Below are 17,351 nucleotides of genomic sequence, written 5' to 3'. Positions count from 1 at the left end.
ATATATGTATTATTATAAAAAATAACGTGAACTTCCTCCGTCTGCTTTTTTCTCTTTTAGCGTGCAGTTACTAATATCTTAAATAGGCTACACTACGTGTTTCAATACAATTTAATTTTATATAATGATATTGTTTATACTTGGACCTACACATTATAAGTCCAGTCCACTTCATTTTTGACATATAAGCTATACAGAAAATTGGGTCTGCCAAGATCGACCCAATTATTCCAAGACCACTACGGAAGGCCTAGTCCATCAGGGTCAGACTAGGTTAGATGCGGTCCTTGAAATCTGAACCCAATCCAACACTTTATTCTGTAAATATCTCATTATCTTATTTAAATCTGCCTAAATTCTTGTTAAGAAGTCTTTTATAGATACTCCACCACTATACAAACAAAGACGTTGGATCAACCACTTAATCGACACTTAAATGGAAGCCCACCAAAAGACATATTCGACCTCACCTTGGTTTTAGGTAATACTTTAGAATAAGTATGGATTTGAATTTTGTTTTTTTTTTAAATCCAACTTTTTAACTATTATAATCTGAATTGAATTTGTTAATATTCTATCTAAATTTTAAATTTTAAATTTTTTAACTAAAGCTAACATCTCAATTAATACTTAAAGAGTACATAAAAAATTTTAAAATTTTAAAATTTTTTTATTTAAAAATTTTAGATTTAAATTATATATCGTTCAAATTTCATTTGTTCCATGACCATTTATCACATTGGAAAAATAAAAAAACAAAAAGTTAGTGGAAAATATTAGCAATTTTTTTTTAAAAATTAACAGTTTAAATATAAAAAATATAGTGTAACGTGAGAAAGATAGTAATCACTTGTGAAGAGATAGATACACAATAAAAAAGAGTAGTAGTTGTTCATGGTTTGTTATGTTTAAATTTTGAAAGTTATTGATAGAAGAGTTGCAGTTATTTTTTGTAGGAATTAAGTGACTTTTTTTTGTAGGTAATTTTTTTCGTGAACTGCAACAATAATAACTTACTAATTTTTTTAATTTAAATGATATTATATCTAAATTTTAGATTTAATTTGATCTAAATACGAATAATTATATTATTTTTTATTTTATAAATTGAGCTATATCATACCATAAATATTTTTTATTTTGAGAAAATTAAATTTATGCCTATAAATATTTATATCTCGTTTACAATATAATATACTCTCGTTTATAATATAAGCGAAACATAGTTAATTAAAAATAAAAAGCGGTTCCTGTGTAAACAGAATAAATAATACTCTCGTTTATAAGTCGCATGTTGTTGCTGCAAGTCTGGTTGGAGGCAATTTCCGCACTCTCTGTTGGAATGGGATTGTGACGTTTTTTAAAGTGTGTTAATAACTTGTGTTAATCTTCATCATTAAGTACTGTGGCCTTTTTGTTGGGTTAAACTTTTTGTGCAGATTTTTTTTGGTGACTTCCTTTTGTGCGGATTTGAGTGCGGTATTTTATCCTGACTTGCATTTATAGACATTGGCAAATCATGTGATTTTGTTGGATGAAATATATTTTCTTGATTTATGGTTATTATATGGGCTAGTGATGTTCTGGATACCGTTTTTTTTTTGTTATTGCTAACGTGTATAACGTTAACATAAAAATTAAGTGGGGAGATTTTATGTCAATAGCGTATTGTGTAATTTGTTGGTAATAAAAATTAATGATGTTAAAACTTAGGTAACGGATCCCTTATTCCACATTTGATATGAGAGTATCATTAACCTACCTAAAAATAATTATGAATTGAATCTCATTTTTTATTTTTGAAAAAAGTAATAATTAAAAATTGACTTCTTTGTTTATTAATTTTTACACGTTTTTTCTTTTTTATTTTAATCTCAGATTTAAAGCGAACCATTTGTTCTAGTAGGGTTTTGCCATTTTTTCAACCCTTATTGCCATTGTTTCTTCCTCTCCCTCTTCTGTCTCTCTCGTTCGCTCATCTTCGCCGCCCAACCCGCTTCTCCCGCCGCCGCACAACTCGCTTCCCCGCCGCCGCGCAACCCGCTTTTCTATTAGGTGTCATTTTCACCCTATCTCTTGTATATGATATATTTGATTGCTTCTTTTCAAACTCAGATTTCAATTACTTTATTTTGTTTTATTGCTTTTTCTATGACAATTTTTTTGTGAATTTGAATGAAGTTTAATTTTAATTTGTGCTTGATATATGTTAGAGGAAACTTTGTTTTAATTGTTTATCAGTGATTTCATTTTTCTTCTATTTTTTTGGTTCATAAGTGTTGTTTCTTCTTATATATTTATTTATTTCCCTATATATTATGATGAACTAACATTCATCATAATTCTACAATTATGATTTAATAAGGTCTTTGGTTCCTATATTTTCTTATAATTCCATTTATTTCAGAAAGATGGTAGAATTAAATGATTAGATTATATGAGAAAATTTGTAGAATCTTTAAGAGGAACAGTAAATCAGATTAAGGGCATCCAGACAGGTAATCGTAGAAAAATAAAAATTATAGATAAAAATATAAAGAAAATCTAGATTAAATGGTTGTCTTTAGATATTGTTCATGCGTAGCTGACTCAATTTTTAGCAAAAGATTTTGTTCTTGCTATTGTACATGTTCGTTTTGGGCGGTGTGAATGTTAGTTACCAAAATGAAGAAATTAGAAACAAAAATGATGGATCTTAAAGTTTTTCATTATCTAATAAATGATTAATCTTAAAGTTTAGCTGCATTTATTTAATATTGTGTCACATGGTATGAAGATACGACTACAATGTAGCTGAATATTTATTTACTTTCTATGATTTTGATAAGAAACAACCTAAGCTTGAGTTATATGTATAGATTGTATTGCTTGTAGGAGATGACCCTCCACAACACATTTGATATCATATATAAGATAATTTGCAAATAAAATTAATTTTTTGGGTGAACTAAAATTAATGATGATATAGTGGTATGTGAAAAGAAAATGTGTAGCCTGTGTACATAGCTCTTGGGTAGTTGAATTTTTCTTATGTCTGAGTGCCATTGAGCTGAATTTTTAGGCAAATCTCTATCAGATGTGCAAAGCGATAACGGAATTTGATCAGTAACATTGATCAGCTTTCTCCCGGAGTTGATGGTGTAAAGCTATCAGTAATGTTGACTAAAGCTTGAAACACTTAATCACACGGATCACGGCATCGAATGGTATAAAGGGGAATTAAAATACGTAATTAAAAGATCTCTAGGAAGAAAGTTTTCAACCATAGAACTAAACTAGGAAGGAATTGTAAAATCATGCAAATCATATGAATAAGTGGGCAAGAATTTGATAAAAACCACTCAATTAAACACAATATAAACCATAAAATAGTGGTTTATCATTGACCTTCATAGTTTAATGAAGGTGACAAAATAGCATCAATATTGTAGCTTGAGGTTTCTATGATAGCTTTTGATTCTATTATAGTTCAAATGGTTGTGTTAAGTTGCTTGAATTCCTTCTCCCTCCCCTTCTCTCCACCCTTTTCTCTTGCTTTCGTTAAATCTGGCCACCTATGGTTCAAGAGGCACCCACCTTGCCTTACTGTTTCAAGGTGAAGCATTTTTCATTTTGTTTTTTTTAAAGAAAATTTTAATGGAATTTTAGAACAACGGTTAAGTTGTTTCCACGTGAACTCAAGCTTTAGAATCAGCCAACCACTGATGCTTATATCAGATTAGGCTGCTTGCATTACACCTTTTGGGGTGCAGTCCTTCCCCATACCTTGTGTAATGCAGGATGTTTTGTAGTGTGGTGTCTTTTTTTTTGGAAAGAAGGGGTATCATTCTCAATGTGACTTTTGCCTATACTGTAATTATTCCTTATTAATGCATTTCTGACCCTATCTATTTGCTTTATCCAATGGCAGTAAAATCTCAAGGTAGTGATGCTGAATATATAAGGAAACAACAGAGGTGCTTAATACTTCTACTAAAGTCGGAGATAGCAAAGCTTTGTGAACTTTTTTTACTAGTATGCAGCTCATTTTCTATCTGTTAAGTTCGCAGTTTTTTTACCACTGTTTTGCTGTTGGTGTAACGTGATTTCTGAGATATTTTATAGTAAGGTCGATAGTTAAAGTAACATTATAATGTATAAGTATTTTATGAAAACAGTTTTATAATGTAAAAATTTTATATATGTTGAGACATATTATTAAACAAATCATACTTTGTAAACTATTCTAAAATCTGTGATTTGACGCTTAGTTATGTAGAAAGAAATTCAATTCATTGAACTAAAATATTGAAGTCTAAGGTTGAAGGGCATGATCCCTGCTATGCTGAAGAAAGCTCTTGATGAAATCTATTTATACATGTATGAAAGCAATTCAATAATACGAATCAATTCCACTAAAACAGGTTTAATGCTATTAGATTTATAACAGCAAAAATATCCATTTTATGGAGACGTGTGTAACCTGATGTTATGCTAGCTAAGATAACTCTTGGCATTTTCAACCTCCCACTAATTAAATATGACTCCAGCTGCATTCATTCTACATTCTTTTATAATTCCAGGCCCGGACCACGAGCCAGCTAAATTATGTTGAAAAAAAAATATGGCATGTTACTTATTAAGTAATCACTGACAATGAAATGAAGTAGCATAAAGTAGAACATGTTTAATTGTTCCTTTTGCTTTATTATTCTATCCAAATAAATTACATGATAAGTTTTTTAAAGAAATATAGACACTTTACTATTTAATTACTTTTGAGATATTTTATAGTGCTTATGATTTTTGCTTAAAAAGTTGGGATAGAAAATTTTTGAATTCTATTTGTAAAATTTAGATAATATAGAAGACACGTCATTCGAGCGCATCTAAATAGAATTATGTTTATATATAACAAATCCTGCATCGTTCTGTTCCATTTAAGATTAGGAATAAACATAATCGGACTCACTTTTTACATATCTATCATTATTTTAGACTCTAATCACCTCTTTGGATTTCTATTGTATGTATCAAGGAATCGGTTTGATTGTCTATTTTTTTGATAGAATATATACAAAATATCCTATTGATAATTCAAATCGATCCAATTAGATGTTCAACTTGGACCTATATAACATGACTGATCAATAAAAATACTCTAACACTCCACATTTATCATATATTCCATACATAACACGCCTATCTATTTAACTCCTTGTAGCCATTTACACACCATATTTGAAGTTATTACTTACTATAAATATAATATAAGTAGCAAGGAACGACTTAATGAATGCTCAAATAGATTCTTTCAAATATATAAAGTCCCTTTCTAAAAGAAATCAACAAAGGTTTGCTAAAATAATAAAGAATGTGCATTTGGAGAGCATGATCATCAAAATAAAGGTTAGATAGCACTCCACTTGCTAGTTACACTATAATATGAGCTCCTTAATTGCTTTTCGTTATGAACAAAGAAACATGCATTCGTTTTTGTTATTCCAGTTTCTACTGCTACTCTCCATCACATGGTTTTGTTCTTCTTCTACAACTACACCAGATACCGATTCCCACATGTCTAACTGCACAGGAAACAGCACCTTTGAGTAAACAGCACCTATCATACCAACCTCAAAACTCTTTTATCTTGGCTTTCTTCCAATGCCACTAACTTTGCCGGATCCCACATCACCAAGGTCGTTTCTTTTGGTAACAGCAGCGTCTATGGCCTCTTCCAGTGCAATGCTGATATAATGCTAGAGAGATGCCAAAAGTGCATTGATCAAACAGTCTATAATGTAACATCAGAGTGTACAATATCAAAGGAAACTGTGGTATTTGTTAAATTCTGCTTCCTACACTATTCTTACAGAGATTTCTTAACGATAGCAAAAGAAAGCCCTAAAATCTTCCAGGACAACCTCTTATAAATATATAGCATGAGACAATAGCACAACTGAAGGTTATCGACTATTGGATGAAATGATCAAATACAATGTTAAATAAAAATGTCAAATACTACTTTAGAATGTAAGTGAATCAGAAGAGTCATAAATTTACTCATAAATTGATAAAAAAATCCTTTCCAATAGTAAATATTTTCCACAAAAATTAAGCGGACATATTTAAAATGAGTCAAGTCATCATACCAAATGATATGCTCGAATAACCATCAACCCAGCATACTCTCCTGCAACTCCAGTATTTGGTTGCAAAGAGAAGGAGTCAAACCCGGTGATGGTATACAGCAAGTCACCCAAATTGTTGAACATTTCCTAACACCAAATTTTATTGTTTAGACACAGAAAACAAAATTAAAAAAATTTCTTCTCTCAAATATTTTCAAGCCAAAGATCATTTATAAGAATTTAAAAAGAACCATTTAAACATCTAAGTAGCTACTTGATAACCTTGAGCCTGTTCAGTTGGTGCAAAAGGGTGAATATCAGTGAAGTTGGGCTATGTTACTGGCATCATCTCAGTTGTTGTATTCAACTTCATAGTACAAGATCCAAGTGGAATGTGGTGTTCCCTTTGCAATTGTTGGCCCAATCATGTTAATCTTGTATTCTGGACAATTTTATGGTCCTTTTGGTACAGGCATTTTCATAACACCAATACACCTCGAGTGATAACTCAGAATTGTTTTAATATATAACTATAGTTCTATTATAAGAAGAAACAACACTTATGAACCAGAAAAATAAAAAAAATGGAATCACTTATAAACAATTGAAACAAAGTTTCTTCTAACATATATCAAGCACAAAAAAATTGCCATAAAAAAAGTAATAAAACAAAATAAAGTAAATAGAATCTGAGTTTGAAAAAAAGCAATCAAATATATCATATACAAGAGATAGGGTGAAAATGACACCTAATAAAAGAGTGGGTCGCGAGGCGGCGGGAGAAGCGGGCTGCGCAGCGAAGATGAGTGGATGAGACGGACGGCAGATGGAGAGGAAGAGGAAGAGACAATGGCAATAGTAGTTGAAAGAAGGGCGAAAACCCTACCAGAGCAAATGGCTCACTTTGAATCTGAGATCAAAATGAAAAAGAAAAAACGTGTAAAAATTAATAAACATAGGGGTCAGTTTTTAATTATTACTTTCTTCAAAAATAAAAAATGTGGTTCAATTCATAATTATTTTTAGGTGGGTTAATGATACTCCCATATCAAATGTGGAGTAAGAAATCCGTGGCCTAAAACTTATGGCCAAAATTGAGGTATTTTTACTAACAACAATGTTCTATAACTAAGTTAATTATTCAATCAAGTCTAACCAAATTAGTATAACCTAATTTATATCTACTCGCCATTATTTTTAACTGCCTTTTAATTAAATGCGCCACTATATATAACTCTTTTTGTGGATGTTTTTTTTCGAAATTTTCTGCTTTCTCTTTGTTTTCTACGTTCTTTGCCTTCTCTGCGTTCTTCCATTCTCTCCGTTTTCTACTTTTTTATCTGATTTGAAAATTTAGATCAAATTTTTCTAGAAATCAAGTTGTGAAATCGGATTTTAACAAATTTTTTATGCTGTTATACCTTGTGCAACAAAATCATCAATAGAAGCTCAATTTCAGCATGTATATACTCACGAGAAGTTCGAGAAAGTTCAAGTACAATTTAGAGAAAATGTGAATTGCATTACAAGATCAACAGAGTCCACTCTAGGTTCTATGGCATATGAAATTGTAAAATAAATTTGAAACTCAACATTCAAAAGTTTGTGGCTATATATGACGCAATATCACACGAAGTAAAATGTCAGTGCTTATTATTTTAGTCAAGAGACATATTGTAATGTTATTCTCTGATCGAGTACGTTAAACTTTCAGCTAGTAGATAAAGTATCATCAAGATATATATTAGAATGATGGAAAAAGAATAAGAGGAGGCACACACATATCAAGAGCAATCACGATGAGCCTTTATTGGAGCCAAGAAGTATGAGATTTGATGATTTGGAGTTTCGGTAACACATTTTATCACAAATGAACAGTATAAAGAGAATTTCATATCCACGTTATCACGAAAACACAAACCAAATCTATTGAATACACAGAAATATGACTATTTAGTGTTTCATGATCGAAAATGCGAAAGATAAAAGTAAAAAACATGAATAATTTACCTTTAATAATCTTTCGTCTTCTCTTTCGGTGTTTGTTGTTAAAGATTTCAAACGTAACTCTAAGATTTACTTGGGTTTACACAAAGATTTTTACAGATTTTTGAAAAATTTTGAGCATCATTTGAAGTTTCTTTTGTTGCAGTTTTGAGGAAAAGAGGGAACCGTTTTCATATTAATGTGTGTGGCTTCGAAACATCGTTCGCGTTAGTGAACCATGGCGCCAGCATGTGTTTTACACGCTCTGTGTGTTTGAAGTTGATTTTTGTTAGATTTAGGCTTAATTTGGAAAAATAACTTAATTAAGCTCCTTTTGACAAAATAGTTTAAACAATAAATGGCTATTTTAAAAGTAGCTTATAAATAAGTTATTTTGTGTTTGGGTTTTTAGCTCTAAAAGTGCTGATTTTATAGAAATGTGATAAAAAGTAGTAGTATTATGATAGAAGTAATTTTGTTTAACTTCTCTATAAGCTTCTAAATAGCTTCTTAGAAAGCTGTAATTTGGTTTTGAAAATTGTATCAGACATTAATACTACTACTTTTCATAAGTCAAAAGCTCAAAAAAAGTTACTTTTAAAGTTTTCCAAATGAACTCTTAGTCCAACTTAATTGAATTTTGATGCCAAAAAGATTTGTATATATAACATAACTATTTTACTAAATGATACAATGATAATGCAGTTAGATGAAGCAGTCTTAGTTATATTTATTATAAGGTCACACTATGGTATAGATGAAGTTTGTAAAGATATTCAGAGATTCCTGATCTTAGTGCCATTCTCTTACACGTGTGTTTCTTGTCTCCCTTTAGGGGTGCAGCATCATAGGCATGAAGATGCCTCCCTCGATTTGGTTCTTTCCTGAGTTGTATGCAGTCCTTGTAACAGAATTAATATGAATTGTGCTTCCGTTATTAGAAGTGGGCCGGACGATTTTTATGTGGTTTTTTTATAAGTTGTGACTTTAGCTAAGTATTTGCCTGTAATTTTGGACTTTTAGTTATAAATTGTACTACTTGTATTTTTTATTGAGACTTTTCTGTGTTTTTGTTTTTTTCTTTTTCAAAATGGGAAAAAAAATCTTTTTAACACGAAATTATCTTATTGTACCATACAATTAATGTTTCAGAAAATTAACATTTTTCCCCGTACACATTTATATTCAACACATATACACTCAATTTATCATTATTTTATTTTGAACCCTGTTAAACAATTTTCTTTTTAAATAGCATAACCTCTTCATACTCATTTAGAGGTCGCGAGTTCGAGCATATTAAACAAATTTATATCATATATTATGTATTAATTATATCAAAAATATTATTTATACATTAAAATTAACCACTAAAAGTAGTCGTCATATATTTGTGTATAGATACATATATAGTTTAATTCATTTGTTAATATATACTTTGTATTTCAATATATATTTTATATTAATAATTATTTTTTGTGGCTAATTTTAATATACACCTAATATGATTGTATTTATACACTATGTCTTGTCGCTCTAGGTCATATATTTTTATTTTTTATTTTTTTGGTCATTAACACTTTAGGTAAGAAGAACTTAATGTTGGATTAGAAGCAACCCGTGAGAGAAAACATGTTTTGTATAACTAACTTTTCTTATTTAGTAGATATTTTCTTCTAATTGAGTTATAATATATTCTTTTAGTTGAGCTCTTTTAAAAATATATAGTTATTGTAATCATGTTTTTAATAATTTGAACTTTTTTATTATATATGTGCTATCTAATTTACTTTTGTTAGTTGTTCTAGACCCGGCAAACCATCATGGGAATTAGAACACTATTGGGTTAGACATGTAGACAAGGCCCAACGGCCAACAAAGCAACTTCAAGCTATCCACACTCACCAAAACGCGATCGTCTCAATTTAATGAAATTTCAAAATTTATAGTTCGAAATGTCGTTTCCATTTTTAACAATCCTAAGAAACTAAAATTGGCTAGGTTATTCAGGCCTCGTTATGATAGGGACCCAACGAGCCTCTTTAGGTATGAAAAATACAAAACTCTAAACCTTACCTCTAAGATACTTTCTATGTTGGGATTTGAAATATTTTTGCAGGTCACCCCCACCTTCGCACCTTTGCTAGATTGGAAGCTGGTTTTGGCTAAAAATCAAATTCATCTCAGTTTTTTTTTCGTTTAAAATCGTTTTTAACATTAAATTTTGATTTAAAATTATCCTTTTCCTAATTTTCGAACCAAAATACCTTTCCTACTGACTCTCTCTCTTTCTCTTTTAGATCCACTATTGTGGAAGGAGCACCAATTTTTCACACGCAATAGCCCGAAGAAAACAGAAATAGCTCTCTCCTCTCTCTTCTCGTTGCATTTTCCTCTTCTCTTTGTGGGTCTCTCTCTTTCTTCGAAATTTCTCTGTGGTTCAGTCTCCTCTCTCTCTTTCTCTGCTTCACCACTCTCATGGATCTAGACTTCTTTTCTCCTCCGATGAAAGAACGAAACTGTTTGGACCGTCAACACAAGGAGCGCCGACGGAGGGAGCATCGAAGCAGGGGTAGGAAGCGCGATGAAGTATTGGGGTTAGGGTTGGAGGCGCGACCAAGCTGCTCTGGGGTAGGGATACGTTGGAGGCGCGATGAAGAAGCATTGATAGGGTTGGAGGCACAAATAATGAAGAAGTTCCGGTATGATGACGAGTGATGAAAAACGTTTAAGTGTAGATGTTAATAGTAAAGTATTTTTGCTCAGTATATTAAGCATACCCTATTGGCACGCTTCACAATCGTCACCGTATGGCTACTCTATTGTCACGCTTTATAAGCATGCCTATTGCTCTCAAAGTGTGGCACAAAAAATGTGGTTAAATCTTTAATTAATTGTCACCCTCAGAAAAGCGTGGTTATTAACTCTTTTGGCCACGCTTCAAGAAAAAGCGTGGCCAAATCTCTAATCAATCACCACCCTCATAAAAGCATGTCCATTAATCCATTTTGACCATGTTTTTGAAGTGTAGCACGAAAAAAGTGTGCACAATAGGCTTTTTTTCTTGTACTCTATGTCTTAGTATCTTATTTAGTTCAATATAAATGTAGATATAAAATAAAAATATTTACTAAAATGTTTTTAGTTATTAATTAAAGAAAATATTATTAAAAATTTTATCTATGTCTTTAGAAATTTTTGTCTATTGGATTTCACTTTCTGAAAGTATTAAAGGAATTAAAATTTTGTATTCAAGATGCGGTATTTAGGAGATGCATGGTCATGATCACAATCCATATTCCTAATAAAAATACTAAATTACCACCACTATTTAAAAAAATAACAACTAAAAACTACTAAAGATATGCATGCATCAGTTAGCTATCCAACGAAGACCCTTATTAGATATATGTTTATTGTTATTGCTCTGCCCACTATTATCTTTGACAAAATATTATGTATAAGTCACCTGCTGCTAGTACTGTTCATCGTAATTTAAGATTTATACTGAAATGTATGGACATAAAAAAATTAAGAAAAAATCCATTGCAGATATGACACTTTTTTCATTGAAATTAAAACTATTTTTTTCGGCTATCTTCCTCCCATAACGTATTCAAGTCCTTTTTTTGTGTACCTAGCAAGTCCACCAATACATTGACAATAGAATTAGGGCACATTCCCAAAAAAAATTTGCAACATCCTTGACCATCCCATCTCACTTGTCCTGCACGTTCACCTAACAAAAGTTCCTTTACAACCTTCCATAAACGGCTACAACGGTTACGCAAGCCCAGCGTAACCAATTCTAGTTCCCTGAGACTTCTGGCACGCACTAAAAACAAAAAGAAAGACTAAACAATAAGTGTCGACAACTGCGATCGTTAGAAGGAATCTCTTTATAGCTTTATAAAACGAATTAATACTCAAAATAGTCCTTGAAATTTGACCTTTGACGCAATTTAGCCCTTAAACTTTCAATTGACTCAAATTATACCCTGGAATTTTGAACCGTGCCTCAATTTGGCCCTTCCAACATTTTCCGTCACCGGAAAGCTGACTTGACAATTTTAAATAATACATGGCACTGTAACAGTTAGATAATATGGCCAAATTTTTCAAGGCATCAATTTAACCCTTCCCAATTTGAACATAAAACCTAGTGCATCCCCAATTGGAATGCTCTGTGCATTCTTGAAAAAGTTTCTAGGATCAACTCTGACCTTCACTTCTATTAGTCGCTTAAAGTTATGGTTAAAATATTTGAGGCCACAAGATTGTGCTTCAACATAGCTTGTATTCAGACCATTCACACCCAAATCAAGGTTCCTGTAATTCAAGTATGCTCGCCTTGGCAACTTTGACACATACGGCGCCAAGTTATCATAGAATGTTTTTGTCCATTTTATGTACTTAGTTGCATCTTTATTGGAATTCCAACTAACAGAATATTAGATTCCATATAACATAACCTTTCTGTGAGGGAATGGAGTTGCTGATTCTGGAATCGTACTCATTATTCCACCATATGGCGTCTGGATCATAAATTGTGACTCCTCCAAAACCAACATCTTCCATAGCCCTTCTAATCCAGTAGTTGAAATTGGTTCTGTTACGTAATCAGATTTTGTTTTGAAACTTGAGGATGTTATGTTCCTGTTGAGCAAGACCTCCAAGGACTGATCCACTGAAAAGCCTGCAAAGTAAAAAACAGATTAAATCCAACTCATCTAAGTGAAGTTGCTTCGCTGCAACCCGAATTCTGCAAAACTTTGTGAAAGGTCCCCTTTGTGAAAGGTCTCCAAAAATGGAATTGAACTCTAAATTATATGTAGCAAGATGTAAGAAGCGAGTTGCAGAAATCTGCATTCTCCTTCTTCCATTTTGCAAGAGATCGAATTTTAGTTTTTTTATGTGATTTTTAAATAATTCTTCAAAGATTCTTTTAAAACTTTAGAACAAATGTATAAATAGTATGTTAAATACAAAATTATTTGTCATTAATAAAAATAAAAATTTATCTATTTTGTGTCTTAAAGAGAAATGTTAAGTTTATAAATTAATAATTTTTATTGAAAATATAAAAAAATTTAAATTTTTAATGTATTTATTTTATATTTATTAAATAAAAATATTTAAAACTTTTTAATAATAATAAACTTATCATGTGTACACACATTAACTACTACGATTTGGGAGAATTGGGATTGCGCTAAGTTTTATGTTCAAATTGTGAGAAGTTAAATTGATGCTTTGAAAATTTTGGCCATATCATCTAATCGTTCCGGTGCCACGTGTTATTTAAAATTGTCAAACTAGCTTTCTGATGACAAAAAACATCAGAAAGATCAAATTGAGACACGAATCAAAATTTTATGATATAATTTAAATCAATTAAAAATTTAAGGGCCAAATTACATCTAAAGTCAAATTTTAAAGATAATCTTGAGTGTTAACTCTTATAAAACAATATTTGTACCGTATAGTTGGCTTTTATTATAATGTCAATGATGTTTTTTGAGAATTTGATAAATCTAATAATCATATGAGTAAGGTACGTAATTTTTTTTATATTTGTGATTTTATGAAAATGTAGAATAACTAAAGACAGTTTATTTAGTAAGATGTTGTGAAAGAGGGACAAGAAGAAAGCATAATAATGAATTTTCTTGTAAAGTCTGAAACTGTGGTCGTACAAGTTGGAGATCCGCATGTGTTTTAGTAGATTTGTTATTTTATTCCTATTATTTTAGTTATTTTATCAATATTATTAATTTATTATCACATTTATAAATAACATCATTTATTATTAGTATGAAAGTTTTTTTTTGGTCAAGTGGATTGGACTCCAATCCTAAGCATTATACTCATATTTCACACACACATAACATACTCACACATACTACTATGAATATCATGGGTTCTTAAACCAACAACCAGCCTTAGCTGGAATTTGAATCCGAGTGCAGCGTTGTATGAGGCGGACAGGTATGCCAACTGTGCTAGACCTCAGTTGCATTAGTATGAAAGTTTAACTCTTTATTGTTGTCAAAACATGACCCGTTAAATATATCATGGCCTAATAGAGCAAAAAGTTCAAGCTTTGTCCAAAAACCCAAATTCACTCCTTCACCGTTATAACTAGAGATGGCAAATAGATCTGATTTAGTGAGGCGGTTTTAATTTTTTATCTCAATTGTTTAATGATAAATTAATAGGCTATTTTTTATATAAAATTATTAAATTATTAAATATTAAAATATATATAATTTTATAAATATTTTAATAAATTTATAATTTTTAAAAATATAAAAAAATTTAAATTTACAGTAACTAAAATCTTTATAATTCTAAATATCTAATAAACATAATCATTAATTAAACTTTTTAAAATAAAATAATAAAATTAACATTGTCTAATTATTCATAATATATAATTAAACAGTATCTAAATTTTTAATCAATTAAACATAGTTCAAATTATAACTTAAAATAAAGCGGATAAACATTCTAAATACAAGTACAAAAAGTAATGTTCTAAATTTAATTAATATAGCTTGAGTAATTTTTTTTAGATTTTAAAAAATAATATAGCAGCCCGGCAAATAAGCCCACCGAAACCCATCAAAACCTGTGGGTTAAGTGGTGTGAGTTAATTGGGTTTTTTTATGGTGAAAATTCAGTTGAAGTCGACTTCACGTGAATCATCTAATGACTCTCCAATATCAACTTCACGTGAAGTCGACTGCACATGAGCTTCCACCTTTTTTTATCATAACAATTTTAAATTTCTAGTTCGACTCCCTTTTTTATGAGATATGCAGATTGACCTAACGAATTTCAACCCATTTACCATTTTTAATTATAACATTGTAAGCAAAAACAGTACATATAACAATACGCTTTCACAAAAAAATCCCTAAAAAAATACTAAACGTCGTCACTAACAAATTATCGTGTCCTAATAATCTGTAATTGTGGAGGCAAATCCTGTACCACATGCTCTGTACTAAAGACTACCGACGTGTACCTAAGACTGCGTTTGTGTCTAAGAACAAGATAGGATAAGACACTGAGAACAGAATAGGACAAGATATTGATGGATAGAGGCACAAAATTTTGTGTTTTTATATTCTATTTGGTGATAAACTAGAATAAATTATGAAAATTGGTGGACAAAATTATGATCTCTAATAATGGCATTCAACTTGGTGTGCGCATTTACTAACTCAGCACTTTCTTCACAACCTCGCACAACTAACCAGCAAGTGCACTGGGTCGTCCAAGTAATAAACCTTACGTGAGTAAGGGTCGATCCCACGGAAATTATTGGTATGAAGCAAGCTATAGTCATCTTGTAAATCTCAGTCAGGCGGATAATAAATGGTTATGGAGTTTTCGAATAATAATAATAAATAAACTGAAAATAAAGATAAAAATACTAAAAAAAAAAATTTTTTTTGTAAGAGCATGCGTGGAGTGACGATTATACAATTTACGTATAGTATAGTGTTTTTTTTTAAAAGGAAGTACTAAATAAATGTTTGATATATTGATTTTGGATCAAACTCCTCAAAGGGAGAGAATTAATAAAATAATAAAGTGAAATATTAATCAGTTTTAAATTAAGATAATAGAGTTTACATGATAAGAATTACAAATTCAATGATGATTATTGATTTATCTCTCATTTTATCATTTAATTAATTTCTTCACTAATTCATTCATTTTAGATATACAATATTGTTGACTTATCCATTATCTTTCAATGAATAGAATATAGACTCTACTGAAATCCAATCCAATAGTAAATAATGAATGAGTCGACACATTTTATTCCATGTAAAATGGATACCCCATCGTAAAACACTGCAAATGCGCATAAAGATGTGTTGGTAATTAGTACTAACCATAAAGACTTTAGCTCCAGAGTTGAGAGCATTGATAACCATCTTCCTCTCCACAGGTCCTGTGATCTCTACCTTCCTATCAGCCACAGCCGGTGGAACCGGTGCACACACCCACTCCCCTTCCCTTATGTACCTCGTCGCCGGATTGAACCCCGGCAGAGCCCCTTCATTGTACCTCCTCTTTGCCTCTTTTCTGCACTCCAGAGCATACCTTATATGGCTCCTGAACTCACGTTGCAACTCAGCAACAAACTTCAGAGCATCCTTTGTGAGGATTTTTGCAAACTCCTCATCATATCTTCCCCGAATGTCCACTCCTTCTGGAACATCATAGGACGGATCAATCTTTTTCACTCCTTGTTTGGGATATCCATAGGTTCCAGTATCCATCCCTTTCCTTTTTTTTGTTTTATTAACCTTTGTTTCCCCTTCTACGTGCCTATAGTAATAGTATTGGTTCTTGTATGAAAATATGGAATGTGTCTTGAGGGGAAGGGCTAGTTAGAATTTATAGAGCCAATAGAGAAACGGGAGCAAGTTGGATAGGTAATGTTACGAAAACAATCAGAGTCATCATACAAACCGATACAAAATAGGAAATGAATTATCTCAAATCTTTTAGTTCTACAAGACAAATGTCACCCACATCATCAATGGCGTAACCTATCACACTTCTCAACGAGGGCACAAAATTCAACAACACCACACTCTTATCCCATGATAGACTTCATCCCTTGAGCAAATATAGTCTTGCAATCTCTTCAGATACCCCATGCTGATAATTAGCTTTGTACCAATATATATTTGAATGATTTATTTTTTATTTATTTATTTTAATAGAATGTGTTGTTTGTATTTGTATACATTTTTTTGTTTTTGATATTGAAATGGTAATGAATTTTTTTTAAAATGTAAATTATTGGAGTGTCATTTTTAAATATAGAACCGTATAATTAAAAAGGTAGAAATTGAATCGTCTGATTTGTTTGATAAAATTGTGAAAAAATAGGAAAAGAAAAGATGCAAACTTTTATTGATTGTTGATAAATTTGAATTGAATTGAAGTGTAGTGTTGTAAACTACGAAGGTAAAACTAAATATATATAAAGTATTGTCCTATGAAAGATAAAAGTAAAGATAAGATAAAAAGAGAAGATAACATAAAGATAATATAAGATAAAATAATAAAAACTAAAATTAGAACTGAATTTATGTATTCTGTTGGGCCAAATTTGTGGACCACAAGACTTCTTTATTGTTGTCATGGGCTAGTATAGAAGAGTAGTTTAATATTATTAAAAGTACAGAAATTTAGACTGTCTAATTTGATTGGTATAAGTACAAA

The 17,351-nt window shown here is 30.9% G+C and overlaps 1 protein-coding gene across 3 annotated transcripts; it reads right to left on the bottom strand.

Annotated features, from left to right (window-relative positions):
- Positions 1–5,272: 5,272 nt before the first annotated feature.
- On the bottom strand, positions 5,273–16,628 carry LOC112715259 (malate synthase, glyoxysomal-like). 3 transcript variants are annotated; one of them, XR_003811983.2, is made up of 4 exons: positions 16,007–16,624; positions 12,569–12,792; positions 6,132–7,020; positions 5,273–5,738 (listed from the first exon to the last, which is right to left on the bottom strand). XR_003811983.2 is itself a non-coding variant. In XM_029289611.2 (4 exons), exons 1-3 carry the CDS (start codon positions 16,394–16,396, stop codon positions 6,155–6,157), a joined length of 654 nt encoding a protein of 217 aa, XP_029145444.1. In that variant the 5' UTR covers positions 16,397–16,628; the 3' UTR covers positions 5,273–5,738; positions 6,132–6,154. The 3 variants fall into 3 exon arrangements, 2 of the variants coding, with proteins under 2 accessions (XP_029145444.1, XP_029145445.1); XM_029289611.2 differs by lacking the exon at positions 12,569–12,792 and having other exon boundaries at positions 6,132–6,257; positions 6,860–7,020; positions 16,007–16,628; XM_029289612.2 differs by lacking the exons at positions 5,273–5,738; positions 6,132–7,020 and having other exon boundaries at positions 11,938–12,792.
- Between the last annotated feature and the right edge of the window lie 723 nt (positions 16,629–17,351).

The sequence above is a fragment of the Arachis hypogaea genome, chromosome 10, assembly GCF_003086295.3.
Source record: "Arachis hypogaea cultivar Tifrunner chromosome 10, arahy.Tifrunner.gnm2.J5K5, whole genome shotgun sequence".
Classification (NCBI taxonomy): Eukaryota; Viridiplantae; Streptophyta; class Magnoliopsida; order Fabales; family Fabaceae; genus Arachis; species Arachis hypogaea.
This window is presented reverse-complemented; position numbering and strand designations above follow the sequence as displayed.